The following is a 26,942-nucleotide window of genomic DNA, read 5'->3' as shown; positions in this document are numbered from 1 at the left end:
GAAGGAGGACCGTAGACACAACGGAAAAGCTTTTTAGGATTAGTTAATGTACATTTATTTTATACTCCATGGGTCACAGGTTACGGTTTTCGCCCTGTGCTACCTGATTAGAATGTAGCATTCAGTTGATTTCTCTGCGATAATAAATAATAATAATGGCGGCATAGTGTGACGAATCCGCGCCACAAAGGTGGGTGCCCCCTAACACAAACAAAACACAGAACATAAACGAGCCCGAGAACACACGCCACAATACAACTAAACGTAGGCCTAGAGATATTTATTATGCTAATTACAACAATAAAGCGACTAACAATAACGATAATACAATGATCTAATTAATTTACAGGAATACGCTAACTTAAACTACAGTACACTAAAACTATTTACAAGATTATTACTATTAAGATAAAAAAAAGGTTTTTTTTTTTTAGTTCAGTTCGGTTGGGTTTCACCTTACGCCCGTGTTCTTCTCCTGACCACAAATCACTACGCTCCACCAACAAACGACTGACAAACCAAATTCACAATTCACAAACCGAACTCACGTTTAACCCAGCTAAACGTAGAAGTTTCCAACCTCACGTAATTCGGTCTTCGCTCAGATCTTTCTTGACTCAGTTGTCTTCACTGGCTTACTGTCTAACAGAAGATAATCTTCTCCTTTTCCTTCAAATTCTGCGCTTTAATTTCTTCGGCCAGCTTCTCGGCACACATGTGCTCCCCGACAAATGGATCTTTTGTCGTGTAAAGGAACGGTTTTGCTGAATGACTCTTCAGTGATTAAAACGTGCTCTGATCCGAACGAGTCTTGGTAACTTTCAAACCTTCACCGCCGGTGACCTTCTCTCAAAAACAAAACCACCCCGTACCAAACCACCCAAATCCTTAAATACCCATGGACGCAAGGTGCCCGAAAAGAATGAAGAAAACTATTTGATATACACAATAAAGGTTAATTACACAACAGTTTACACAAGTGAAGAATAAAAATTACGTAACAGATACAAATAATCACGAACTACACTGATCCTAAGAGAATAAAAAAAATAATTTACATTAAATAAACAAATTCCTAACACTTCCATGACACCTCCCCCCTTAAATAGCTATTTTTTTGGGGACATGGAAACACAAAAATAGTGCTTAATTAAAGATTACATTAATATACTGTAGAGCAATATGAGGTATTTACGCCCTACTAAGGGCATCTACGTTACAATTTTGCTTACCACTCTTATGTTCTATTTTTATGTCGTACTCCTGTAAGGTAATGCTCCACCTTAATAGTTTCCTACTCTTGTCGCGAACCTGATTTAACCACACAAGGGGATTGTGATCCGTTTGCAGCTTAAAAGTGCGGCCATATAAATAATAGCGAAATAGCTCTACAGCCCAAACAATTCCTAAACATTCTTTTTCTGTGGTAGACAACTTTTCCTCTCTAGGCTGTAACTTTCTACTAGCATATGCTATGGGGTGTTCCTCCCCGTCCTGATCTTTCTGACTTAAGATGGCCCCAAGACCTCTATTTGACGCATCTACTTGCAAAATGAACTCGTCATTCCAGTGTGGTGGCCTCAAAACAGGGGGAGTCTGCATTGCAACTTTCAAATCCTGAAAAGCTGATTCATGATTAGTACTCCATTGAACCTTAGAGGGATTTTTACCCTTAGTGAGGTCGGTAAGGACAGCAGCCCGTTCCGAAAAATTTGGGATAAATTTCCTATAATACCCGATTAAGCCAAGAAAAGATCTTACCTGCTTCTTAGTTTCTGGTCTGGGATATTCTTTAATGGCTTGAACCAAAGCTGTGCGGGGCTCAATTCTATCACCTCCAACTCTGTGACCAACAAAATCGACCGTTGACATCGCGATCTTACATTTGGACGGCCTAGCATTCAGTTTGCACTCTCGTAAACGTTGTAAAACCTGTTGGAGCTCAAAAAGGTGTTGGGGAAAAGATGTTGACGTGTCAACCTCGACATCATCAATGTAGGCATCTGCAAAATCTAACCCCTGCAAGACTTTCTCAGACATCATCCTCTGAAAGGATGCTGGAGCTGTTTTCATACCAAATGGCATAACTAAGAACTCATACAAGCCTTTGGTAGTAATAAATGCGGACTTTTCGATGGTAGAGGTCTCCAAGGGAATCTGCCAGTAACCTTTTGTGAGATCAATTGTACTAATGTACTTAGCAGAGGCAATCTTCTCAATCATACGTTCCATGGAGGGAATAGGATAAGCATCCATCTTTGTGACAGAATTCATTTTTCTGTAATCAACACACAGTCGTATTGTACCATCTGGTTTGGGAACAATGACAACAGGGGCCGCCCATGGACTAGTAGAATGGCGTATTATGCCCATTTCCAGCATATTTTCAATCTCTTTGTTAACCTCCTCCTCAAGTTTTTGAGGGACCTTATAAGGGGCGCACCTAATGGGTGGGGAATCACCCGTGTCGATTTTATGCACCGCTACATTGGTTAAATTTGGTTTTCCTGAAAATACATCAGAATACTCATGTAGCAAGTTTTTTACCTGTCGTCTTTGATCTTCCGTCAAATTATCAGAGATCACTACATCTTTACAAGTCTCATCGTGACCAAATGGGAAAACGTTGCTTTCGTGCGGCAGTGGCATCTCTGGGGACTCCGCCATTACTAAAGCAGCCATTTCATCACGGCTCTGCCATTTGCTAAGCAAATTAATGTGATAAGTGCGATGCTGTTTGTACATCTTGCCTGTATCAAGCTCATAATTCAATCCGTCCTCTAGTGCTCTAGTGACTTTGAAGGGTCCTTGCCATCTCATTTCTAATTTACTCCCAGGGGTGGGAAGCAAAACTAAGGCTTTGTCTCCAACTTCTAAGTGTCGTTTTGAACTATGAATATCATACAACCGTTTCTGCTTACCTTGGGCTTGCTTCAAGTTTTCTTGAACAACTTGTTGCATCGTTGCAAGTCTTCTTCGGATCTCAAGGACATGAGTTATCAGATTGTCTTCTAACGATGATCCTTCCGACCAAGTCTCCTTGATAACGGCGAGGGGTCCTCTCACCGTATGTCCATAAAGTAATTCAAAGGGCGAGTAACCAGTGGACTCACAAGGAATCTCTCTATAAGCAAAGAGTAAGTATGGGAGATACTTGTCCCAGGTTTGAACCCGCTCTCGAACAAACTTCCTCAGCATACTCTTTAAAGTGCCGTTGAAACGCTCCACTAACCCATTTGCCTGGGGGTGGTACACTGATGTCTTAATCTTAGTTATGCCTAATTGCTCATACAGCTGGGCCATAAGCTTACTCATGAAATTGGAGCCCTGGTCAGACACTATCTTATCGGGGATACCCACCCTAGAGAAATACTGAATCAATGCATCTGCGACCGCTTTTGAGCTCGTTGACCGTAAAGGAATGGCCTATGGGTACCGTGTAGCATAATCTACGATTGTTAAAATGTACCTGTAACCCGTTGTTGTCCTGGGTAATTCTCCTACAATGTCGATGGCAATTTTCTTAAAGGGTTCAGTAACAATATCTACAGGCCTCAAGGGTGCCCTTTTTGACTTCAGCTTCCTGGCTACCACCTGACATTGCGGGCAAGTTGCGCAATATTTGCGAACATCAAAGCTTAGACCAGGCCAGAAAAAATGTGCGGTTATGCGTTCAACTGTCTTCTTGCTACCCATATGACCTGACAAGGGGATTGTGTGACCAACACGCAGGATTTCATTCCTATAGGATTCTGGTACTACAATTCGATCAACAAACCTTGTTCCATTATGTTCTTCGGGAAGATATTTACGGTGCATCAGGAGGTCGTTAGTGAAGAAGTACCCATCCGATTCTTGTGGTGCCATTTTGGATGATTCCTTGCGTACTTTCTCGAGAGTCACGTCTGACTTCTGATCCGCTATCAGCTGGTTTCTGTCTCTATCTAGGATGTTTACTGGAGGTTTAACTTTACTAGGTTCTATTATCAAAGTATCACTCTCAGGATTCTTCTTACTTGTCTCTTCCTGTACCATGCCCTCAAATAACCTTTGCAAATCTCCTTCCTCTGGAGCTTCAGGCTTTATTTCTTTCTTCGCTAAACTCTTGACGGCGAGTGAATTTTCCCTGTCAATTAGCTCGTCTGCTTTCAATTGGGCTTCTTGTAATGCTTTCTGTCTCCTAGTCATCACGAAGGCCTCATCTCCACCAATGTCATCAGCTAGAACATTTCTCTCCCATTGGTCCAAAACATTTTGTCTCGACAGTGTTCTTCCAAAAGACGACCTGCCAAGTAAGCAATCTACGGGTAGCCTCTCCAACACTCCTACTAATTCTACGTGTTTACCTTCTTTGCTGTCAAATTCAACGTTTGCAAGTGGGACTGTAAGACGTTCTCCCGCAGCTGTTAATACTGTGATATTCTCCCCTGTGAAGGCTGTATTGTTTACATATCTTTTCTGGACTAGAGTCCTAGTACAACCAGAATCAATGACCATTTCTGCAAATTTCCCGTTTATTTTACCTCTAAGATTGCAAGGAGGGAACTGAGATTGTCCTGACGTTAGGGGTGTCATACACAGGAGGTATCCCTGTGAAGGCTTCCCACGGCCCTTTCCACAGTTGAACGACATGTGACCTGGTTTACCACATCTGTAACATTTAATTTCAGGCCTCGTGGTTCTACGGGCTGGAGGGGAGGATGGTTTGGAGGGTCTTACATGGTATTGGTCTTGTTTCTGTTCAGACAATAAGTTATCCGCCTTAACATCTGGCCTCTTCTTTTTCCCAAATTTCTCATAACTAGCGGTTGACATATACTTACCATCAACAAGTGGCCCTTTCCTAGATTGAACATGTAAATTAGCAAGGTTGCCAAGTTCTTCAGCAGTTTTGGGCTTTTGCTCCTTTAACCAAGCTCTAAGCTCAGGACTTACCGCATCAAGAAGTCGCTCCATCAATACCTGTTCAATTATCTTATCCGCATCACCAGTAGCCTCGGCAACAGCTATCCAGCGGCTGAGATACCTTCGGGTTCTGTTTCCCCACTGGACGAAGTCCTCGTCGGGCTTTTTCTCTGAGGTTCGAAACCTATATCTATAGTGATCTGCGGTTAACTGGTAGGCTTTAATAATGCTTGCCTTACTCTCGTGGTAATCCTGGCATGCAGGGTCTGGGATTTCTAAATAAATAGACTTAGCCTTTTCAGTGAGCTTGGGTACTAAATTACCAACCCATTCCCCCTCGGGTAAGAATTGCGCCCTTGCAGTCATTTCAAAAATCCGGAAAAAATCATCTATATCTTCACTCTCCCTCATTTCCCTGATTTTGATAAACTTGGGCCTTTTAACCTCATTGTCACTTACCTGTTTCCTTTCAAACTCCCTTATAGCAAATTCTTCCTTTTCAGCTCTAAGGTTTCTGAGTCTCTCCTCCTCTCGTACCAAACGCCTTTCTTCTTCTTGGGCTTTTTGAGTTTCAAACTCCCTTCTCTCCCTCTCTAATTCCCTTTCAGCCTGACGCCTTTCTCTCTCCACCTCCCTTTCTAACTCCCTCATTTCTCTGTGTTCCTGACTAATTCTCTTCCGCAGTTCTAACATCTGCAGCTCACGCTCTTGTAACTGTAATCTCTGCTCAAAACTAAGACCAGTCTCCAAAGTTTCCTCCGCAAGGTTTTCTTCTGGTGCATCGAAACTCTGACCTATGCGATCTGAAGTTCTGAGTTTGCTCGCTAGAGTCTTAACACCATCCTTAGGAGAAAAATGAATACCTCGTTTGATAGCCTCAGCTCTAAGATCTTTAAGGACCCAGGAATCATAGCCGATCGCCGCAGTAGCCATATTAAATAATCGTATACTATTACCTTGCGTGTCTCCTGTTGAGCTGTTTATGTAAACTGTTAAGGAGCGGTCCCACTCCTGACACCAAAAATATGTGACGAATCCGCGCCACAAAGGTGGGTGCCCCCTAACACAAACAAAACACAGAACATAAACGAGCCCGAGAACACACGCCACAATACAACTAAACGTAGGCCTAGAGATATTTATTATGCTAATTACAACAATAAAGCGACTAACAATAACGATAATACAATGATCTAATTAATTTACAGGAATACGCTAACTTAAACTACAGTACACTAAAACTATTTACAAGATTATTACTATTAAGATAAAAAAAAGGTTTTTTTTTTTTTTAGTTCAGTTCGGTTGGGTTTCACCTTACGCCCGTGTTCTTCTCCTGACCACAAATCACCACGCTCCACCAACAAACGACTGACAAACCAAATTCACAATTCACAAACCGAACTCACGTTTAACCCAGCTAAACGTAGAAGTTTCCAACCTCACGTAATTCGGTCTTCGCTCAGATCTTTCTTGACTCAGTTGTCTTCACTGGCTTACTGTCTAACAGAAGATAATCTTCTCCTTTTCCTTCAAATTCTGCGCTTTAATTTCTTCGGCCAGCTTCTCGGCACACATGTGCTCCCCGACAAATGGATCTTTTGTCGTGTAAAGGAACGGTTTTGCTGAATGACTCTTCAGTGATTAAAACGTGCTCTGATCCGAACGAGTCTTGGTAACTTTCAAACCTTCACCGCCGGTGACCTTCTCTCAAAAACAAAACCACCCCGTACCAAACCACCCAAATCCTTAAATACCCATGGACGCAAGGTGCCCGAAAAGAATGAAGAAAACTATTTGATATACACAATAAAGGTTAATTACACAACAGTTTACACAAGTGAAGAATAAAAATTACGTAACAGATACAAATAATCACGAACTACACTGATCCTAAGAGAATAAAAAAAATAATTTACATTAAATAAACAAATTCCTAACACTTCCATGACACATAGCGAGCAGTATGAGAGAGCTCCGTTAAAACGTCTTGTATGCGGACAATGTATTACCGACCAAGCTAAAGCGCCCAGAAATTTAACAGATCCTTTGGATCTATTCTGCTCGGGTTGAGACGAGGAGGTGACTTTGGCGAACACTCTACTGCAAGTATTTTCAATCCATTTTGGTTAGATTTGATATGTCGAACGAAGATGTACAGCAGAGTTCAGTAAGACCGAGGAGGCTAAAATGGACAGACGCAATGAACATGGATTTAATTTACATACATGTTTATTCAAATTTATATATACAAAATTTGAAAAGGGAAGTTTAGAGGTTAACCCTTTAATAAAACTTCCCTGAGATATAGCTCTTTGGCATATATAGCTCTGCTTTCATTGAGCACTGCGGGATGAGTCATTGCCGCTAGCGTTGCGCATAGCTCACTAGGCTTTTCTAGTTTGAGCACTCTGGCATGGCTTAGACGATACCACAAATGCGGGATCGTTTGGGGTAACCACATCGGTTCTCCCCTATTCTAGCATCAGCACTGCACTGATGAGGCCCAGAAGGCCGAAACAGTACAAAGTATGATCGTTAACACGCTGGGAGCCTCAGGCCTCTGGTACACTGCCACAGTGGTAAAAATGCCTGAGTGCGTTCACACCCGCGTCACCACAGCTATTTGGGAGTTCCTCTGGAGCGGTAAGACCGAACTGGTCGAACGCAACACATGCCGGCTCCCCCTGGCAACAGGGAGGGTTGTCCGTAGTACGTCCCCTCGAAAAGGCGCGATCCCTTAAACTCCGGTGGATTCCTTCGGTGGGCGACGCGACTTACACCGCTAAATGGGTTTATTTCGCCCGATGTTGGGTCGGCTTTTCGCTGAGCCGCAGAAGTAAAAGCTGGGCGTTTCTCCGCTCCAATAGCGTCCCCAAGGATGTAAGGGATGACCAATCCCCTATTTAACGAGCTGCGCTGACCCTCGTTGACCGGGTGGGGGGGAATTTCGATTCTCTCCCTGACCACAGTGTTAGAACCTTTTATTCCAGGCTAACTCCCCCTCCTCCCCAGCTTGTGTCACGCAGTGGGAGCGGAGGTTCGCGTGTCAATTAATTGGCACAACATTTGGGAAGAAATCTTTGGTGCTGGTCCGAGCACAAACTGGGAGAGCGAAATTGTGTGGCGGATCGCTCACAGGGTGGTCAAGACGCGGGCTTGCCTCAAGTCCTAGCAGGGGCTTGCCGTTAGCGATCAATGCGCGGGCTGCGGCGAGCGCGAAACAATCTCCCATGCATTCTACTCTTGTCATCTGGTGTCAAATGTGTGGAGCTGGGTGTCGAACCTGATCAATCAGCTCTATGTTTCCCCTCTTTTACTCACTAATTCAATTATTTTATTGCGGTAGGGACTGCCCCGAGGCACCCAGTTCGAAAGCTCAAACGCTCTTACCTCCTTTTTAATTAAACTCACGCTCAACGAGCTGTGGGCCGCCCGGAACCTAGGGACGTTTGAATCCCGGAGGCCCTCAGCTAAGTCTATAATCTCTAATATCACTACCCCCATACGCCTCCGCATTAATGCGGCTTTCGCCAGGCGCGACATCTACAACTCTCTGGGCTCATCGGAACGTTCTCTGCTCCTTTGTGAACCGTCAACTCAAAATCAAAGTGTAAATCGCCCCTTGTAAATACTTTTTCCACTACATAACACCCCTGTGCTGGGTCTCCTTAGCTGGTGTACTGCACAGAGGGCACCTTTCTCGCGTGTAAATAGAAAAGAGATTTCTCCCGGTGCTGGGGCCCCTTCACTGGGGTACTGCACAGAGGAGCTAGCCTTCCCGTAAAACAACTTGTACATAGTAATAACACCCAGCAACTGTCAATAACCTAGCTAATTTCCCCTGTGCTGGGTCTCCTTCACTGGTGTACGGGCCCTTCACTGTTAATTAACTTAATTGAGTACGCAATTGATAGTTTTGTTCTGTACATAATACAGAACAAAGCTTATAATTATATAAATAAAGTTGATTTTCAAAAAAAAACAAAAAAAAAAACAAGTACAAAGTCGGTCGTGGTTTTAGGATTACGAAGCCAATCTCCAAACTAAAGGTTAGTTTCCCCTTTTAGGCCTTCACTTATTTCCTTTTTTTATTATGGAATCTACTGAGAATTTGGAGGGAATTGTGGAGGATATTTTGAACGCCGAGGATGAAAATGCCGAAAACTCGTCAATTGTCAATGGGAAATCATATGCATTAAGAGCTGCCCATACTTCTGGCACAAGTTCCATAATTAGAGAACAACACGTATGGCCTGTAGAGAATAACATGCCACAGCGGCCGAGAACCGCCTTCTTTACTCCAAACAAATTAACGAGTGGATAAAGGCTGATAGTTTCTAAAGAAACTGTTTGGGGCTGCGTCGGTGGGGGTAACGAAATAATTTCAATATATCAACAAAGCTGAAATGGTAAAAACACGAATAAATAATAATTTTCTCGTTGCCATGTTCTCACCAATCACGTAGCTCCGTTCTCTGCCTTTAAAAGCACACGCAACCCACAATTCCTCTATTCGCTCCGACGAAGGGCTAACGCTCGAAACGTCAGCTTTTATAATCGTAACGGTGGCCAATTTACCATTTCAACTTTGTTGATATATTGAAATTAACGACTGCCCGCTCTGTATTCGACGCGCTGGCATTTTCGAAGATTAACCCGACGGACATCCAATCACGGTTTGCAAAGAAAACTCAACGGCGAAGTGGTTGTTACTTTTAAGTCCATAACTGCCAAGGAAAACTTCCTTCGTTTAAATTCGCTACACGTTAATTCGGAAAATTGCGCCCTTCAAGATGTGGACAAGCACTTAACTTTCCTGACGATTTACGATGCACCGTTTGAGCTGTCAGATTTGGCTATAATCAAACATACATACATACATATATACATAGATGCATACATACATACATACATGCATGCATGCATGCATGCATACATACGTACATACGTACATACGTTTATTGCAACTCCCAAGCTGGGTTTTTCAGTTAAACGACTGTCACCTTTCTGCAAAGTCCTACATCACCGCCGTGGTAAACATTCCTACGCCCCTAACATCTGTAGCGGCCTACGTCATTATCGTGTGCGTGTGTGCAAGCCCATCCCGAGTTTTCTTCGCTTCGGCAAATTTCAAATCTTTGTCAAGTACAGCAGCCAGATTCCTACCTGCCGTGAATGCAATTGCCCCGGTCATTTCGCTAACGTCTGCCCTAATAAGATATGCTTCAATTGCGATGTTACCGGACACGAAGCGCGGGAGTGCCCACGCCCAACTCTTTGTTGTATTTGCAAACAAGAAGGACACTATGGTGTAATTGCCAATACTCATGGGTCTCTCCAGCGGTCCATGACACCGCAACGGATGAATTGACAGACGTAAACATCGACACGTCTGATGACCAACAATCAGTTTATGAAAATCTTCCACTCGATTCCGCTCTTCCGCCCAGAAAATCCATTGACGAAAATCTTACGCCAGAAAATATTCCATCCACCGACGAAAATCTTACGCCCGAGAATCTTCCATCCATCGACGAAAATCTTGCGCCCGAAAATCTTCCATCCGCCGACGAAAATCTTACGCCTGAAAATCTACCATCCACCGACGACCCTCCACCTACTGACGAAAACCTTACGTTCGACCAATCTACCGATTCTTTGCCTGCCTCTTCAGAATTGTCGCCAACACCACCTATTTCCTTTGATTAGCCGATCCTGGACCCTCAAGGCCTTATTACCTCAAATAAACCCGCTAAACTGCCATCTCGGCGTACAGCTGCCCGTCTCGCCGAACCATCTCCCGCCTGTTCCAGAAAACCAACTACTCCGACTCTTGTCACCGGAAAACCTCGCTCTTCGATACCTGTTCCAACCTCAACACCCATCTCTTCTTTAGACACCCATGAAAACGACATGGAAACTACACACGACCTCAAACGAAAATCCTCCCACCTCTCTCCGTCTCGCAAAGAAACTTCTATCCCAGGAAAGAAAAAAGGAAAAAATAGAAACTCCAAAAATTCAAAGTAAGTTTATCTGACTTTAAAAGTTTCTTGGAAGCTCCAGCACTGTCAAGTGGGCAATACCACTATTAAAATTCTCGTGTAAATAATTAATAGTTGATTTAGTAACTAATTTAATAAATAGATTGGTTGTTTAATTGTAGATTAGTTCCTTTTAGGTTTAAATTATCCCTAGTTATATCTTTCCTTAGTAAGATCAATGTTAGCCTTATTTGAATTACATCTATTTTGTAGCTTAGAACTATCTTAGTATTAATACAAGACTATCTTTAGTTATATCATTATTCTTAGCAATTTACGCCTTTTTTATTAGTTCAACTTAGAATTATTTTTACTTGTAGCTAAGAATTATCCTAGTTTAAATTACGACTCCCTTTAGATATATAACCTTTATCTTTGGACTTTGAATACTTTTGCGTACTAGTATTTAGTTTGGGCAAAGCCCATGTGCTGTCTGCACTTTTATTCTGTAACTAGTGATTTATTGAAAATAAATCCTTTCCAAAACTTAAAAAAACTGTCTGCAGTTAGATATAGCTTTTTGGCATATGAAGATCGGCTTTCATGTCTAAATTGAGCACTGTGGGATGAGTCATTGCCGCTAGCACTGCACATAGCTCACTAGGCTTTTCTAGTTTGAGCACTCTGGCATGGCTTAGACGATACCACAAAAGTGCGATCGTTTGGGGTGACCAAATCGGTTCTTCCCCCATCCTAGCATCAGCACTGCACTGATGAGGCCCAGAAGGCCGAAGCAGTGATCGCTTCCCGGCCTTTTTTGTGTTTCGTTAGGCTTAGCCAATTTGAAAGCTAAACTCACACAAGCAAGGATTTTGAGGTCAGTACGCCCTTTTGGGCCTTTTATATTTGCTTATCAAGAAGATTCTGGGATGATGTCAGCGTATACGATGAATACTGAAGGAATCTTAGAAGATGTTTTGTCAGCCGCTCAAGACAACTCGCCCGATGAAAATTCATACATGGTAAACGGTGAATCTTATGCACTGCGGGCAGCAAGAACGTCTGGACAAGAATATAGAAATGAAAACCAAATCCAGCGACAAGAACATATATTTAACGAGAATTCTATGCCACAACGTCCGCAGACAGCCTTTTTCACGCCTGATAGACAAACAACTGCTCGCTCCGTATTTGACGCCTTCGCAAATTGTAAAGTTTCTCCTACCGACATCCAGTGTCTGCAACGCAAGTTAAATGGCGAAGTCGCGGTAACCTTTAAATCCATCAGCGCTAAAGAAAATTTCCTCCGTCTCAACTCACTCAACATTAACTCCGAAAACTACGCTCTGGAAGATATTGATAAACCTCTGACCTTCCTAACGATTTACGACTCCCCTTTTGAACTCTCTGACTTTGCAATCATTAAACGTCTAACACCCTACTGTGATGTCTTAAACTACCGCCGCGGAAAACATACGTACGCCCCAAATATCTACAATGGTCTCCGACATTACCGCGTACGAATCTCCAAACCAATTCCTAGTTTTCTTCGCTTCGGCAAGTACCAAATTTTTATTCAATATTCAGGCCAAACTCCTAGATGTAGAAAATGCAATCGCCCCGGTCACTTCAACAACGCCTGCCTAAAAAAAATATGTTTTCATTGTGAAAACACTGGTCACGAAGCCCGTGAGTGTCAACGTCCAACACTTTGCTGTATTTGCAAACAAGAGGGTCACATAGGCGTTAATTGCGAATACTCGTGGGTTTTCCCAACAGTACATGGCGCGCCAACAGACGAAAAAGAAGATGTAAATATTGACGATGAAAACCTCAGCTCCGCTTCGATGGAAAATCTGCCGCTCGCCTCTGCCTTTCCTCCGCCTAATCAATCCGAGAAACCCGTCCAACCGGCTGACTCGGATTCCTCGTCCATTGACGAAAATCTCCCGCTGGCCTCCGTTCTGCCACCGCCCATACAGTTTACTTTGCCTGCTAAACAACTCACTGATCCTTCTTCTGAACTTCCTGCTACTGATTCAACCACTCAACCGCCTCCTGAACAGCCCAATGAACTTAACCAGCCCGATCTTCCGTTTGAACAACCCGATCTTCCGTCTGAACAACCTGGCCAATCTTCTGAATCTACCCCTACGGACTCACCTCTCATCACTTCTCAAGGACTCATCGCCACAATCAAATCTGCCATCAAACAACCTTCCCGCCGAACACCTGCCAAACTGCCTGACGAATTTTCTCTTGCATGCTCCCGAAAATCTACTGCACCACCACTTGTCACCGGAAAACCCCGTTCTTCTATCCCTGTACCTACCGCATCACACAGCCCAGAAGAAGAGATGGAAACTAGTCACGAACTGAAAAGAAAATCATGATCATCTGAACTCTCGACCCCTACATCAGAGAGGAAAAAGGGGAGAAACAGGTCAAGGAAACCCAAGTAAGCTTATAATTCTTAAGTGAGTCTTTTTTCCAAGAATCCTTCAAAACTTTAACTATCAATGCAAGGGGGCTAGCAAACCCCCTTACCTACAATTTCTTGTTTGATTTGATCGAGAAGTCCAACTGTGATGTCTGTTTTGTACAAGAAACGTTAATTCATTCTGAATCTACTATCAAATCTCTATCCCGTAGATGGCTGGGCCGTAGTTTTTGGTCCCCTGCCTCCGGGAAACAGGGTGGTGTCGTCACCTTGATTTCTTCGAAATGCCCAAATAAAATCGTATCTTGGAAGAAGGCCGACTCACAAGGTCGTATTGTCAGTGTTTTGATCAGGTGCAACGACGTTGATATTAATCTAGTCAATATCTACGCTCCTCCCAGTCCTATCGAACGGAAAAGTTTTTTTGTTTCGATTCACGAATTTTTTATTCTCTCCTCTGCGATTATCATCGGAGGAGATTTTAATTGTTACGACAACGCTCTCGATAAATTTGGTGGGAATATCTCGTACACAAAGATTACGAATCTTTAAAAAGGGATTTCGCGCTTTCAGATGTTTGGCGAAATTTGCATCCAAGATCGAGAGAATTTACGTGGTTTAATTCCACAAGGTCAATTGGGAGTAGACTTGACAAGTTTTTGAGTTCGAAAGATTTATTGTCACCCAATGTTAAGTGTGACATTCGCCCTGGTTCGATATCAGACCACGATTTTGTTTTTCTTACCTTTGATATTCCCACTGCTGTAAAACGCGGGCCAGGTGTTTGGTGTTTTAACAACTCTCTTTTGAACGATAAGGATTTTTGCGCTACTATAGAGAAACTAATTAATGATCATGTACGTTTTTTATCCTGTTTTCCGTGTCTCCAAGATTGGTGGGAGTTTTTTATCCTGTTTTCCGTGTCTCCAAGATTGGGGGGAGTTTTTAAAACAGTCTATTAAAGAAGAAACGATCTCCTTTTCCCGCAAAAAGCGAAGACAATTGCAAAGAGACCAGGTGATTTTGACAAACAAATTGATCCGTCTTCGTCAACGTTTAGTTGACGGAGACAATTCCGTTATCCCTTTAATTTCTGACACCGAATGTCGTTTGAAAGCCCTTCGAACTAAACAAGTCAAAGGAATCATTATTGGTAGTAGAGCAGAATGGTTAGAGGAAGGCGAACGCCCCAGTCGGTATTTTTTTAATTTACAAATAATTAAAGCTCAACAATCACACATCTCTTCGGTTTACGATTCTACCGGTATCGAAGTCTCCTCCCAAGACGAGATTGAAAAAGCTCATATCGATTTCTACACTCAGCTCTTTTCCGAAGAACCGATAGATGCTGCTCTTCAAGACGATCTTTTATCTTCTCTATCACGGAAATTAACTTTTGATCAGGTGTCATCTTGTGAAGGCGAGATCACGCTTGACGAACTTACTCTCGCTATGAAAAATATGAATAGGAATAAATCACCTGGCCCTGATGGCCTTTCGGTTGAATTCTACGCTAGATTTTGGGATCGTTTAGCTCCACATTTATGTCGAGTCTTAAATGCATGCTACCGAACCGGAGAGATATGTGATTCCATGAAGATGAACAACACACGCGTTTTTTTTAAGAAAGGAGATCGTAAGAATCTGAAAAATTGGCGACCGATTTCCCTCTTAAACGTTGATTAAAAGTTATGCTCAAAAGTTCTTTCTCTTCGACTCTCTAAAGTTCTGGAATATATCGTTGACCCTGATCAAACTTGCTCTGTGCCCGGACGCAAAATTACTTCAAACTTACATTTACTTAGAGATATCTTCGATTACATTGACCGCACGAATGAAACCGGCATTTTGCTCAGTTTAGATCAAGACAAAGCCTTCGATCGCTTTAATCGCACTTTTCTGCAAAGCCTCGTTTACCCCGTTTTGGTTTTAGCCCGTCCTTTTGTTTTTGGATCAACACTATATAATGGCGCCAATATGCGTGTTATTGTTAATGAATGGCTAACCGATGCGATTCCTTTGTCTCGTGAGGTGAGACAGTGGGATTCCCTGTCTCCCTTGCTCTATGTTTTGTGCGTTGAAACTCTCGCATGCAAAATCCGAAATAATCCTGAGATCAAAGGCCTTCTCCTTCCGGGCGCACATGGTCTCCGCTATAAAGTTGGAAATTATGCTGACGATACGACCTATATAGTGAAATCTTATCGCTCTCTGCAAGTTCTATTCAACATGATTAATATTTACGAGCGTGGCTGTGGGGCACGCCTTAATCTCACGAAAACAGAGACCATGTGGTTGGGGGCGTGGCGTACACGCAACGACCAACCCTCAAATGGATGACAAAAATTAAAATTATAGGTGTTGCTTTCGACCGCGATATTGAATTAGACAACTGGCAGCCAAAACTAGAGAAATTAGAAAAACATCTAAATTTATGGAAATCCAGCTCTCTTTCTCTTGTCGGCCTATCGCTCATCGTTAACACCCTCGGAATTAGCAAGCTCCTATATCTCTACAGTTTTGTGTGTTCCCAAATGGGTCATTTCTAAGGTTAATGTTTTAATCTGACCATTTGTCTGGGGCTGTCGAATTGAAACGGGTAGCCGAGCGTCCTGCCACCAATCTCTTAGCAATGGCGGTCTCGGCATTTTGAATTTCCTGATCAAAGGTAACTCTCTTAAATTAGCCTCAGTAATTTCCAATCTAGATGATCGCGAATCAAAATCCTTTTATTTGGCCAGATATTTTCTAGGCTCCAGGCTTGCCTCCTGTCGCTCGGAGTGGAGCTCTCTTCGAGATAAGTCCACCCCGAGTACACAGATCTTGACGCCCTATTATGAGAATGTTCTCTCGGCTCTCACCACTTTACGTGGAATTCTCTCCCGCACGGAGTAGTGCGATTTTGAATTTTTTTCCAAAAAATGTTATCGAACTCTCTTGAAGGAAAACTCCACATCTCCAATTCTTCATCGCTTTTGGACTCCCTTCCTACCGATTGACTTTGATCTTGACAAATTTTGGAATTTAGTGCGAGATGATTTTTCTGAAAATCATAAGAACGACATACTCTGGAAAATTGTACTTCGCGCTATTAAGGTCCGCGATTCTCTAAAGAATTGGGGATATATCGACTCAGATAAGTGCGCCTTCTGTTCCCGTAAAGAAACTATAGATCACTGTTTTCTCAATTGCCCCGTGTGAAATCTGTATGGTCCCACTTTTCCCCTGTTATCTCCTCTATCCTTGGAACTAGCTTTCTCACATCCTGTACCTATGTTTTCTTTTTTCATTGGACCCCTGCCAGCGCAAAACAGAATCTTATTGCTCGCCTTCTAATTAAGTCAATTCTGTACAGCATCTGGAAATTTCGAAATAAATCTACCTTCCACAATGGGGATGACACCCCTGAGGGTATAATTCGCTATGCCCTCAGCGAGACAAAAAACAGAATTGCGTGCGACTACTTCCGACTCTCGTTATCTAACTTTAGAAACGCTTGGTAGTCCCCATCAATCTGAACAATTGATGGGGACTCCTATAGAATACTTTTAAGCTTTAGTTAACATTAGATTAAATTAACTTGGAATTATTTACAACTTAGAATTAGCATTAAACAATCCTAGCGTTACATTAATATTAGTTTACATTAGCCCTAGCCATACCAATATTATAGATTAAGCTTATATTAATATTAGACCTAACTATTTTGGAATTAATTATAACCTTACATTAATATTAGTAATATTTAATACTCGTATATATTTAAGAACTCTTGAACTTTGGAACTTTGGACTGTTTATTAATAATTAATTGGGGCCAAGCCCACGCGCGTTAGCACTTTTATTTTGTAACTTAGGTGGTTTGTTATGAATAAACCCTTTTCAAAACTTAAAATATTTAACAATTATTCCACTCGCGCTTGTTGGATATGAGATGATAGATAGCCAACGAGGCGCGTAGCGCCGAGTTGGCTGTAATCATCTCATATCCAACAAGCGCGAGTGGAATAATTGTTTTATTAAAAATATTAAATTAAATTATTAAATTTTATTAAATTTTTAGCTCCCTTTTAATTTTAAGCTGACACGTGCGCTTGCCATATTTGTAGATTATGGTATATTGGCTGATATACCATAATGGCTAAGCCAATAAAAAGTCTTGAATTGCATTATCCAATGATCTAGTTTTTAATAAATATATATATATTTTTTAATATATATTTTTAATATATATATATATTATATATTTTAATATATATATATATATATTAATATTTGTACGTTTCGCCCATTCGGGCTTCCTAACCACTAAATATCGATATGGCGTAAAATTTACAAGCAATGCAAAAGTCTTAAATACGTGGAATAAAAATGTTTTACATAAAATCTTATGAGTAATATAACGATAAGGAGAATATAAATTAAAATTACACGCTAAAATTTAACAATAAAATAATGAAATCCGGTGATGAGGTGGTGTTACTTATACCGAATTATTTTCCTAGAATTGAACTCACACCTTTTATTGAGACCGTGTGGTTTGAGGGTACATAGTTGGGTACACCAAAACGCCTCTCTAGTGAGCAGACGATCATCCATGCTATTATTACTAGCATTAGAGTTATGTAACTGTTCGATAATTAAAACTTCGAAATCTGCTAAATATGAGATTCTTTGTTGTAATGAATAGCAACTTCACAAGTCCGTTTTTTGGTGGTCATGGAAGACTTGTGGTTGCGAAAACGAATTTTAAATTCATTACTTGTAGGACCTACATATTGAACATTGCATTTGATGCACGTAACTAAGTAGATTACATTTTTGGATTTGCAGCCAACTGACTGCGTAATAGGATACTTCCTGCCTGTGCTGGTGCTAGTGAAACAATTTGTTTCCTTAAAATAATTTTGACAAAGATCGCATTTGGATTTGCACGTAAAGCAGCCCCGCTGATTATCTGGGGCGCGATATTGTTGACGAGGCTTGCTGCTCAAAATTTCTTTTATGTTTTTGGTTCTACGAAAAGCTGGGATGGTAGACCCTACCGGAAAAATTTTTTTAAGAGATGGCGAATCTAAATAAGATGCTTGTGCTTACTGATGACTTTTCTAATGCTGGATAAGCTGGGGTTGAAATAAAGCACCAGTGGAAAGATTTCTTTGGACTTCTTGGGCTGAGGTTGGAGCAACGTTTTTCTAGGGATGGACTGGGCTTTCTCAAATTGTTGTGAAACCAAACTAGGGTTGTAACTTCGGTTCTGTGTATAGTTATATATATATATATATATATATAACTATATACGGAATAAAAATTTAAATCATATTATCCAAAAACAAATTTAATTCATAGTTTTAAAAATGATTTAAGTCAATTTAAAACGTTCCCGCTTCAACAATGTTCTCAGCTAAACTGTTCCAATCTCTAATCCCTCTAACAAAAAATGAATGTCTAAAACAGTCAATTTGGTTAATTTTTTAAAAAGTTTATATGAGTGGTTGGCTCTAGTGGAAGTGACTTTTGCGAATTCAAAATATTCCTCAAAATCAAGATGGGACAAACCAAACACAATCTTGTAACATTCCACTAGTGAGAAATATGTTCTACGAGTGGACAACAATGGCCAATTTAATTTGTTACATCGGTCCTCGTAGGGCATATCGCCTCTTTTCTGCCTTAGAGGTAATCTTGACGCACGTCTTTGCACGTTCTCGATTGCATGGATATCTTTGACCAGGTAAGGCTTCCAGACTGGTACAGCGTACTCTAAAAGAGGTCTAACCGATGATTTATAAAGCAGTGAAAAGGTTCTTGTATTAGCTGTGCCAATAGACCATTTTATAAGCCCTAAGACCTGATTGGCCTTGTTCACCAAGATACTGATATGTTCACTCCAGGATAGAGCTTTTGATATTATAACTCCAAGATCTTTAAAACTTTTAACATCCTTTAAGTTCATGCTTAGTGTGTGGTCTGTAATCGATTTTTCACGAGAATGCGTTATACGCATTGCTTCAAACTTTTCCTCGTTGAAACGTAGTTGCCAAGTTTTCGCCCAGTGACCAAGGCTATCAAGATCAGCCTGAAGCGTTTGTTCATCGAGAGTTGGATTACGAAGTTCTCGGTAGATCTTTGTATCATCTGCGTATAATTTAATCTTGGAAGAAACACAGTCAGCAATATCATTTATACATGATATAAATAAGATCCGACCAAGACTGGTACCCTGAGGGGTACCAGATATGACGGCACCCATTCAGAAAAGGTCCCTCTAACAACGACTCGTTGCTCACGGCACGTTAGAAAGTGCCTTAGCCAGTTGAGCAAGTTTCCTTCAATACCAAGGCTGTATAATTTAGTGAGTAGGCCTTCGTGAGGTACACTATCAAAAGCCTTGGCAAGATCTAGGAAAATGACATGTGTTGCGAGAGATGAATTTCTCGATTTCGCAAAGTGGTGGAAGGTTGGGAGTAGTTGAGTCGTAGTTTACCTACCCTGAAGAAAGCCGAATTGGTTTTTGTTTGTCACTTTTTGGTTCTGCCAATCAAATACAAGTATAAAGCGAAGGGAAAGGTGGCTTCGAACGACCCGCCGCTTAAGGCCGACGGAAAGGCGAAAGGTTATATGCAACTCATGAAGGAACTATGGGACGAGATGGGTTATGCCGGTTTGAAAGTGTCTAGTCTAAATCTGCGAAACCAGGCTGCATATGTGGAAAGATCTTTGGGCGATGTAACGGAGGTTATCAGGAATAATGTGGGACGGAGAGAAACAGACGGATGGAAAAGCGATGAAATGAATATTGGCAACGAGAATCAATTTATTTCAGGTAGCGAGATAATTAATTCACAGTGCGAACAGCCAACTCAGTTGGATTTACATACGTCTACTAACATCCAGTCCGAAGAGGCGAACGAGTTAGTTGATCTCGCGAGTCCACTATACGATCTAGTTGTAGCAGTCCCCGGAGATTTTTCAATAGACCAATCGACACCAGAATAAAAGAAGAACCAACGCGTGCTGATGTTTAAATTATTAATGATGCTTGCGGTAAACTTCTCAGTAGCAAGAGCACAGGGAGCCCGTGCAACGACTGTTTCGATACCTATGGGTTGTTGATTGCATATTGTACGCAGTTGAAGCAGCATTCTTACTCAACAAGGGATGGAAGAGGAAACCTGCTGGGAATAAGCGAATGGCAGAGAAAGACAAGGATGTGTTAAAGGAGCAGGTTAAGGAAATAAGGAGAAAGCTGTCGATAGCAAAGGCCGAGTTGGATAGAGTTAAGAAGAATGGCAAGATCACAAGAAAAGGGGGAAGGAATCGGAAGTTGTCGTTGTAAGAATGCAAGTTGATATCAGTTGAGGAATTAGTAAACTTAATGGAAAAAGAAAAGTCAAGGTTAAGGAAGCTGAAGAGAGCGTATGCGCCGGAAAAGAAAACTGAAGAAGCTAGGAAGATAAACAAAATGTTCCAGCAAGACCCGCGGCGGGTGTATTCGAGTTTGAGGGAAATGGCGAGTGAGCAGGCGAATAAAGAGAGACCGAAGTACGAAGGAAGGCGAGAGACCGAAAGTGGGGGAGGAGTTTTCGAGAACATCGAACAAGCAGTGAGTTATTGGAAGACACTGTAGGAGAGCGAGGGGACTGGGAATAAGTCGGCAGAGTGGTTGGAAAGGTCAGACAGTCAATCGCAGGCTGTGTACCAGAGACATGTAGGAGGAAGTGTGATATTGAATGTTACCAAGTTAATAAAGTAATCGTTAAGAAACGGAATTGAAGTGCTCTAGGACCTGATAGGTTTGCAGAATATTGGTGGAAACGGCCTGAATTTTACATGAGGGTGTTGCTCTGTCTTTCTGGGAGACCGGAAGGGGTGAATATGACGTCCCATCTTGGTTTACCCAGGAGAAAACTCTGCTGATTCCCAAACCAGGCGTGTTTTCTAGCGATAAGCGATAACACCAGACCAATAACGTGCTTGAACATAATCTACAAGTGGCACACGTCATATCTCCTGGGATCCATAGATGAGCCCCTCAAGAAGTACGGTCTAATGCAAGGAGATCAATGTGGTGCGAAGGAAGGATGTAACGGAACTGGTGATAACTTGATGATCGATTGAATGGCTGGTCAGGATAGTCAGCGTGGGAAGCGCAACGCGAGCATGGGATGGGTGGACGTACGGAAAGCCTCTGACAGTGTGGAACATGGATGGTTTACGACGCATAGGTTCCCAACATGGATTTGCAAGGTCATTCACAAGCTCGGTGCCAGCTGGAAAACCAGAATATTAGTGCGCACAGCCCAAAGCATGAAGACATAGGAGGCGATAACCTTTAGGAGGGGACTTCCGCAGGGTGACGCCCTTTGCCCCAGGCTCTTCACGTTATGCACGAACCCGGTCTTGTGGATGTTAAAAGCGACTAAAGGCTACAGATTATCTAAGCCGATCGGACGGGTGGTAACTCATCTTTTGTATATAAATGATTTTAAGGTCTTTGCAGCGTCAAGAGAGAAGCTAAGGAGGGTTATGTTTGCTGTGAGAGGAGCGATGAAAGACATAGGACTTGAGTGGAACGAAAGAAAGTGCCCAGTGGCCCAAGTGAAAAGAGGGACATTGGAACCAGAGGAGCCTGTGAGTGTGGGAGACAGCGAGAGGGAGGTTACCGAGAGTTTGGATGAGAGGTCTCATTACAAGTTCCTCGGAATTATGGAAAGCACTAAACCGGATGATAATCTCATTCTCTAGATCGCAGGCAAGACTTATTTATAACGTCCATCTTTGATATGGACTAGCCCGCTCTCGGACTACAACAAGGTGCAGGCTTCAAATCAGTTTGCGGTGCCAGTGGTAAGCTACTTGATGCCCACCCAGTGCTGGCCCATAGCGGAACTCAAGAGGCTGGACAGAGAAGCAAGAAAGGTTATCGTTGAGAATGGGGGCAAGTACTCTCTTGGGTCTACAGCCGTAGTATATCTACCGAGGGGGCTTGGGGGCCATGGGCTGGAGAGTGTCGAACGAGAGTACAAGCAAGCTAAGTTTAAGGCTGCAGTAAGACTCTATACTAATTAAGATCCCGCTGTAGAGGTAGTAAGGCGGTTTGAGGAGAGATCAGGAGAGATGGGCCGGTGAGCAATGGTGAAGGATGCCAAGAAATATGCATCTGAGTTTGGGCTCATTCTATCTCTGGTTCATCCCCAACCATTGGTCACATGTCTAACGAACGATTTGAAAGTACCTGTGAAGAAGATTGGGATGTGGTTGAAGACTGCTGCCAAAGAAAGGGATGTCGAGGAACTGAAAGCAGGGGGATGGCAAGGACGTTTGTTAACTGAGAGGTGGGAGGATCGAGAAGTTGGAGATGAATGCTTTTCATGGATGAACGAGTGGAAAACTGCGCCGAATCACACCATAGCGGGACTGCAGGAACTATACCAGCAACTCCTACCAACGAAAGTCTACCACCAGAAAAAGACAGACTCACACGAGTGAGGATGTGAAGTGCTGCATGTGTGGTAAGGCCGCTGAAACGCAAGTGCACGTGCTAGCAGGTTGTGGAGCGCTAGCCCAGTCTAAATACATGACCCGGCAAAATGCAGCACTTAAGGTAATTTTCTACGAACTCTTGAAAGACCTGGATTTAGTGACAACAGTACCACCGTGGTACTCTCAGAACATGCCGAAGCCACTTTGCGATAACAAGAGAGGAAAGGCACTCTGGGACATACCACTATATGCAGAACACGCGGAGGTGAGAAACAACAGGATAGACTGTACGGTTATAGACAAGGAGAGGAAGAAAGTAGTGTCACTTGAAATGAGCTGTCCATGAGTCAGTAATAGAGAGATCGAATGTGCAGAGAAGACGAACAAGTACGCCCGCTGCGGTACGAATTAAGAAGGAGATACCCAGAGTACAAGATTGAGCAGCATAAAATCATAATAGACCCACTTGGAGGGAGCTCGCTAAGGGTCAAGGAAAGCATACGCCAACTGGTTGGAAGTGGCCGATGTCATTCAGTGCTAAGGAACATGCAGAAAGCTGTAGTCTGTAGCTCCCTTAACATTGCCATTATTTAATAACTGTCACCAGAGTGTGGTGAGGATCGCACAGCAGAGCGAGGCTCCAAATTAAGTGCGCCCAATATCCCACCCATCCCACCCCAGGGGAGGACATCCATCACACAGTAATCTCGTGTGTGGGAAATTAACGTCTCCTACCCCAACCCTGCAGGAGACGGGACCTCCATTTATTCGTCCTTATCCGAGAAGACTAGAATATCTAACCATTTCTTGACGTTATAGAAAGGTAGCAAATTCTTCTCAATTATTTTAAGACCCTGAGTGTTGGTCCGGCCGGGGCTCGAACCCTCGACCTCCCGCACAACAGTCCAGCGCTCCATCCATTGAGCTAACCGGGACTTTCAAAGTCGTTCTTCCAACGACGTTAGTTTAAGTATAGGTTTTAAACATTTTTAGAATTTTTAGGTTTATTTGTGTCTGGACTTTTAAGGTCCTATCGGACTAAGTTCCTTAAACGACGCTAGCTTCAAGCATAGTTTTAATTGGTTGATGGAACATTTATTTCCTTTTAGGGTCTAGGGGCACACATTTTTTTTTTTAAAGTTTAGCTCTTATTTACGTAGTAGTGACAATTGAATAGGCTACGCCTTTGGCGCCCTATATCAACTTTGTCTGTACTCTGAAGCATTCAGAAGTGTTTACTGCCATATAATAATAATAATAATAATAATAATGACGATGATGATTATAATATCATTACTTTCCTAAACGCGAGCAGAAACTAAAGAAAACTAATCTGTACGAATTGGTCCATGTGCTAAGTGAGAGCATGCTTTAAGGAGTGGCCTACTTGAAGTTTTACTCGCAGCGTAGTCCTCCCAGTAGCCAAAGATTATTGCTTGAAGCGTGCGATATTTTTTACGCTGGATCCTTTGCAGTTTTCTGGCGTTGACGAGTCGAACTTGGACGGTGCACACAGTAGACTCTCGGTGGAGCAGCTGAATCAGAAGGTAGAAAGGTAGTTGAACTCTACCACCAGTGCATCGGTTAAGGGAGTTGTGCCATCCCTCGATATCATTATTGGTACGGGCAGGCTGTCCGTAGACGCTCCAGGAACTGGGTAGAAAAGTGTTGGTCTTCGCGTTTGAAAGAAGTTCAAGCTGCTCTGCAACCGCAAATACCAGGTGTCGCCGGTTCCTTGCTTCGACGTCTGCTAGTAGGAAGTCTTCGGGCAGGCGAGTCTCGCCCAGGACGAAGTCTAGATCGACTGGATTTAGATGAGGCCTATGACGTTGTCGCAGTCTGTTTGCCCGTCTGGTGATGTAACTGGGTTTGGGAAGGGCACGACACGGGGCGGAAGCCGCAAGAGAACATGCAACGAACAATCAATCTCTTCTTCCTCTGATTACTGCCAAACGATAGGTGGCTTGGTCGATACCAGTCCCGCAGAAACGATGCTGCCAAAAGCCGCAATCGTCGCACTGAAGGGCTTGCTGGCGTGGTCGAACTTCACTTCCGCACTCGATACAGGGATGAAGGCTCATTGTATGATTCTTTTGCGTAGGCGTAACTATCTCGTGTTTCAGCTAGCTGATTATCTCGGAATGAGGTGGCTGTTATTAATTTACCCTCTTCATATATGGTTAACTAGATCAAAATTTACCTGCGACCGGCTGAGGAAACAAGGAATAACTGAACAAGTCGCGATAATTTATGCCGCGTCTGATTCTAAGGGGAATAGTGCCAACACGCTTTGTTCGTGTGGTTAACAATAAACAACAAAAATCGCTGTAAAAGTTTCAGGTTGTTTTTTATGCGATAAATCAAACTAAGAGAACTTGATGTATTTTTCTGATATGTGTGAAAAATTCTGAGAATTGAAAGTGTTCAGCTTATAATTACTAGAATCTGTACTGTAGAGTGAGGAGTTTAGTTCATAGCAACGATCAACGCTGAAACGAACAGCGATATTTGAGTCTTTGTTTACTATTTTCATAGGTTAGCAGACGAAAAAATGTTACGAGTCAACATTTTACGAGTTGATTCCTTGTGATTTACTTAAGATGTTACTTTTCTTCAAGTTTAAACACTCGATAAAATTTCGGGCGACATGACTCAGGATTTCGGGCGACATGTTTATGAATTTCGGGCAACATGATTCTGGTTCCCGGCGACATGACTTTGAACAAGTTGACTTTCGGGCGACTTGACCGGTTACCCAGTTGCCAAATGAAGTAATGATAAGATGTTACTTTAGCTTCTATAGCGCCATATCCGGTGTGATATTGCAAAAACTTTTCTCATGCGACAGGACCCGTGGCAGTTGGACACCCCATGCGCTCCACCAGCGCGAAAAAGAAGAGGGTAAAACAATAAAAAAAAATCAATGCCATTATGTCGATTGCACCGATAGATTAAAAAAAAAAAGGAAAAAAAGCAAAAAAAAAAAAGTGATCGGTCTGGAAAAGAGGAGAAAGGAGAGATTTAAAAAAATAGCAGAGGAATGAGAAGCTACAGGAGCGTATAGGATAGAATACACATTTAAACAGCATGACGCCATATGATAATCTTATATGGAGGCAGTAATTAATAATCAAAAACGTATGGTGTCTAGTAATCTAAGGAATGGTTCATAGTTCCCAGAATTTATGATTAAAAGATATACGGGTACATTGCATGCATAATTAACTAATGTAAGTGGATTTTACAGAAAATTTGTCGAAACCCACCTTTACAAATTTTACCGCTGTCCAGGTATGAATTCTTGATGCTTCTCCACGTCAGAGAATCTTATTACCCCAAATTTTATGAATTACTTAGGAATAACTTAGTCCACATTTGAATTCCTGACGTAGCTTATATCTAAATGATTATTTCTAAATGATTTCAAAAGGACGTAAAGACAGCAGAGTAACAATAACTCTCAAAAAAGAAACAACTTTGAAACATGTTTCGACATTCTCATGTCATCTTCAGTTGCAAATAAGCATTTAACTGTTGTACATTTGAATTTATATTAAGGTACGTTACAAACTACGTGTCAGCGCTTACGTTACATTTCAATGTTAAAAACGCGAAAAATGTAAATAGCGCGCACTTGACTAGATAAAAAAATAATTAAATAAATAAATAATAAAAATAAATTAAAAGACCAAGGAACAACATAATTAAAAGGAAATAGACAATTCTAGATGTTTCAATTGCTGATTAAGGATAGGTTTTTCCCACTTAATATGCAATGCCTCTTTGATCTTAATTTGGTATTTTGAAGCGGCAGAATCTAAGATCGTGAAACATTCAGTATCACAAGAGTCAAGACAAGCCCTTGATGATTGCAGGTGCTTGTATATATGTGAAGTTTTGTCCGAGAAGAGGTGCTCACGAACTCGTGTACAAATGTGGCGAGTGGTCTCACCAATATAACTGACATTACAGCCAGCACATGAAAATTTATATATGACACGCGAACGTTGACCTAGCAGTACTGAATCTTTCACACTGAACATGTTTCTGAGTTTACACGTACTGAAGACTAACTTAACATCTAAATCAGCTCTACAATAACGTTTGAGTAGTTGTCTTAACTTA

At 42.1% G+C, this 26,942-nt stretch overlaps 2 protein-coding genes, 1 long non-coding RNA gene and 2 pseudogenes across 4 annotated transcripts; 3 read left to right on the top strand and 2 right to left on the bottom strand.

Annotated features, from left to right (window-relative positions):
- The window catches only part of LOC148732622 (uncharacterized), a 2,227-nt pseudogene extending 2,066 nt beyond the window's left edge, over positions 1-161 (top strand).
- Positions 162-265: 104 nt separating this feature from the next.
- On the bottom strand, positions 266-6,238 carry LOC148732621 (uncharacterized). Of its 2 annotated transcripts, XM_088756186.1 has the most exons (3): positions 3,779-6,238; positions 2,548-3,124; positions 1,704-1,843 (listed from the first exon to the last, which is right to left on the bottom strand). In XM_088756186.1, the coding sequence occupies exons 1-3, from the start codon at positions 5,836-5,838 to the stop codon at positions 1,832-1,834; spliced, it is 2,649 nt and encodes an 882-aa protein (XP_088612312.1). In that variant the 5' UTR covers positions 5,839-6,238; the 3' UTR covers positions 1,704-1,831. The 2 variants fall into 2 exon arrangements, with proteins under 2 accessions (XP_088612311.1, XP_088612312.1); XM_088756185.1 differs by having other exon boundaries at positions 266-3,124.
- LOC148732620 (uncharacterized) lies at positions 266-7,037 on the bottom strand. Its single transcript, XR_015999762.1, has 2 exons — positions 6,247-7,037; positions 266-543 (listed from the first exon to the last, which is right to left on the bottom strand). It is a non-coding gene; the product is annotated as an uncharacterized LOC148732620 (long non-coding RNA).
- Positions 7,038-11,746: 4,709 nt separating this feature from the next.
- On the top strand, positions 11,747-13,285 carry LOC148732619 (uncharacterized). Its single transcript, XM_088757879.1, has one exon. It carries the CDS (start codon positions 11,822-11,824, stop codon positions 13,283-13,285), a length of 1,464 nt encoding a protein of 487 aa, XP_088614005.1. The 5' UTR covers positions 11,747-11,821.
- Positions 13,286-22,309: 9,024 nt separating this feature from the next.
- Positions 22,310-23,859, top strand: LOC148732618 (uncharacterized; annotated as a pseudogene).
- The last annotated feature ends 3,083 nt before the right edge of the window (positions 23,860-26,942 follow it).

The sequence above is a fragment of the Stylophora pistillata genome, chromosome 4, assembly GCF_964205215.1.
Source record: "Stylophora pistillata chromosome 4, jaStyPist1.2, whole genome shotgun sequence".
NCBI lineage: Eukaryota > Metazoa > Cnidaria > Anthozoa > Scleractinia > Pocilloporidae > Stylophora > Stylophora pistillata.
This window is presented reverse-complemented; position numbering and strand designations above follow the sequence as displayed.

What these genes read in the sequence shown, in the direction of transcription:
- LOC148732621 (XM_088756185.1), bottom strand. Translation starts at nt 5,838, where the DNA reads ATGGCTACTGCGGCGATCGGCTATGATTCCTGGGTCCTTAAAGATCTT. An exon ending in GAAGAACATAATGGAACAAG is followed by an intron (nt 3,125 to 3,778) that starts GTTTGTTGATCG and finishes CTTTGCTTATAG; the next exon opens with AGAGATTCCTTGTGAGTCCA.
- LOC148732619 (XM_088757879.1), top strand. Translation starts at nt 11,822, where the DNA reads ATGATGTCAGCGTATACGATGAATACTGAAGGAATCTTAGAAGATGTT.